The sequence below is a fragment of the Phytophthora parasitica genome (assembly GCF_000247585.1).
Source record: "Phytophthora parasitica INRA-310 unplaced genomic scaffold supercont2.3, whole genome shotgun sequence".
NCBI lineage: Eukaryota > Oomycota > Peronosporomycetes > Peronosporales > Peronosporaceae > Phytophthora > Phytophthora nicotianae.
In genome coordinates this window covers 1,961,046-1,962,778 of record NW_008648989.1, presented here as the reverse complement: position 1 = coordinate 1,962,778, position 1,733 = coordinate 1,961,046, and the positions used below count along the sequence as shown (strand labels likewise).

Below are 1,733 nucleotides of genomic sequence, written 5' to 3'. Positions count from 1 at the left end.
TTTTATGCGCTAGTAACTGGATGAGAGCTGGTCTTGTTGACTACGCTAGAGTATCTAGACCACTTCAAGAGCGTCTTGACGAGACATTATCAGGGACTAAGAAAACAAATCAACTAGCAGCTGGAGTGCAGATTGACCTGAATCCAGACGAACAAGCAGCGTTTGAAGCTGTCAAAGATTTGCTTGGTAATTCCGCAATGCTCATGTACCCGGATCCACCCAAACAGCTCGTCCTGCTCTCCGACCGAGGCTGGGGTCTGGTAGTCTCGCAAGTGACCGACTGGAGGCCCGATGTACCTATGCACGAACAAAAGCACGAGTTCTTGGTGTGTATGGGTGGAAGATTCACGGTGTAACGGGGTTACACGCAAGTAGCTACATGTGGCCACTTGGGTACGACAATGGGTTTCCCGTTGGTGTAAGATACACCAATGGTTACATTTGACAGACGACTGGTCTGTGTGCATTTAGACTTCCAATCGGTTGAAAGGCGATCGCTTTCAAACAATTAGCTCAGCAGAATTCTGCCAACCACTCGCTGGTAAATACCTTTCATTTAGAATATCACTTGAGGAGGAAACCCAAACCCAAAACATAAAACTTAAATAACAGTTCTTATTTTTACGCGGTAAAATTGGCTTTGCTTTCTTAATAAAGTAAATCTATACTTACGAGACGTAAGTATAGTAAATCTAAGTTTAAGCAAACTACGCTTCCTCGTACACTTGCGCTAACGTGTAAGCCGAAGTAGTGGGCACACGGCGGGCCCATTACACACAGGATCAGCGCTCAACTGGTCTGTTATCGAGATATAGTCCTATTCTATTGTACACGCTTGTGAGAAACTGGAGTATCTGCTATTGCGACGACAGGGATTAGGCTCTACTGCGACCACCGCAATATCATCTACCTATTCTGCCCGAATAAAGAGTTATAGCGACACGTACGCGGTAAATTGCTACGTTGGTGGATGAAACTCCTGGAGTATAGGTACTCGATTGAGCAGATCGAAGGTGTCCACAACGTGTGGGCGGACATAATTTCACGGTGGGGTGGCAAGCCACTGTCTGCAGCACGGTTTCACTCTATCAAACATGTCGCGCGTTCAAACCGCCGCTGCGAGCGACAGCAACGCACTGTACAGTCGTCACGGCCACTCGATCCAGATGGCTTCGTTTGGCCCACGATATACGAAATTGGCAGCGTGCAAGTTCTGCACGAAATACCACAAGGTGCAAAGCTTGATGACAACGACCTTTGGCGACTACAAGATAAGATTTGGATTCCTTGCGAAGCCAGCGATCTGACTCAACGGCTATTGGCTATTGCTCATTGTGGACGGAATGGACATCGTGGAGTACATGTGATGGAGCATCATGTCGGCCGTTTGTTCAAGATTGCTGGTCTCAATGAAATGGTGAGGGATTTCTGCGCGAACTGCCTTCTTTGCTTGCACGTGAAATGAGGTACAGTCGTTTTGGTGCACCTGAGCTCTGGGTGAGCGACTCGAGATCACATTTTAAGACAAACGTGATCACTGAACTCAGCAGGCGACTGAAAGGACGTCAAGAGTTTATTTTGGCATACTCTCCGTGGAAAAATGGATCAGTTGGACGTGTAAATCGGGATATTTTGCAAATTTTGAAAGCTTTGGCATTAGCATTTCGCGTGAGCCTACACGACTGGCCGTACCTGTTGCCGCTGGTGATGTCCCGTATCCACCACTCGTCAGT

At 47.4% G+C, this 1,733-nt stretch overlaps 2 protein-coding genes across 2 annotated transcripts; both read left to right on the top strand.

Moving 5' to 3' along the window:
* Positions 1-20: 20 nt before the first annotated feature.
* PPTG_01799 (hypothetical protein) lies at positions 21-356 on the top strand (the record flags this gene model as incomplete). Its single annotated transcript, XM_008895186.1, has 1 exon — positions 21-356. The coding sequence occupies one exon, from the start codon at positions 21-23 to the stop codon at positions 354-356; it is 336 nt and encodes a 111-aa protein (XP_008893434.1).
* A 738-nt stretch (positions 357-1,094) lies between these two features.
* On the top strand, positions 1,095-1,307 carry PPTG_21111 (hypothetical protein; the record flags this gene model as incomplete). Its single annotated transcript, XM_008895564.1, has 1 exon — positions 1,095-1,307. One exon carries the CDS (start codon positions 1,095-1,097, stop codon positions 1,305-1,307), a length of 213 nt encoding a protein of 70 aa, XP_008893812.1.
* Positions 1,308-1,733: the final 426 nt, after the last annotated feature.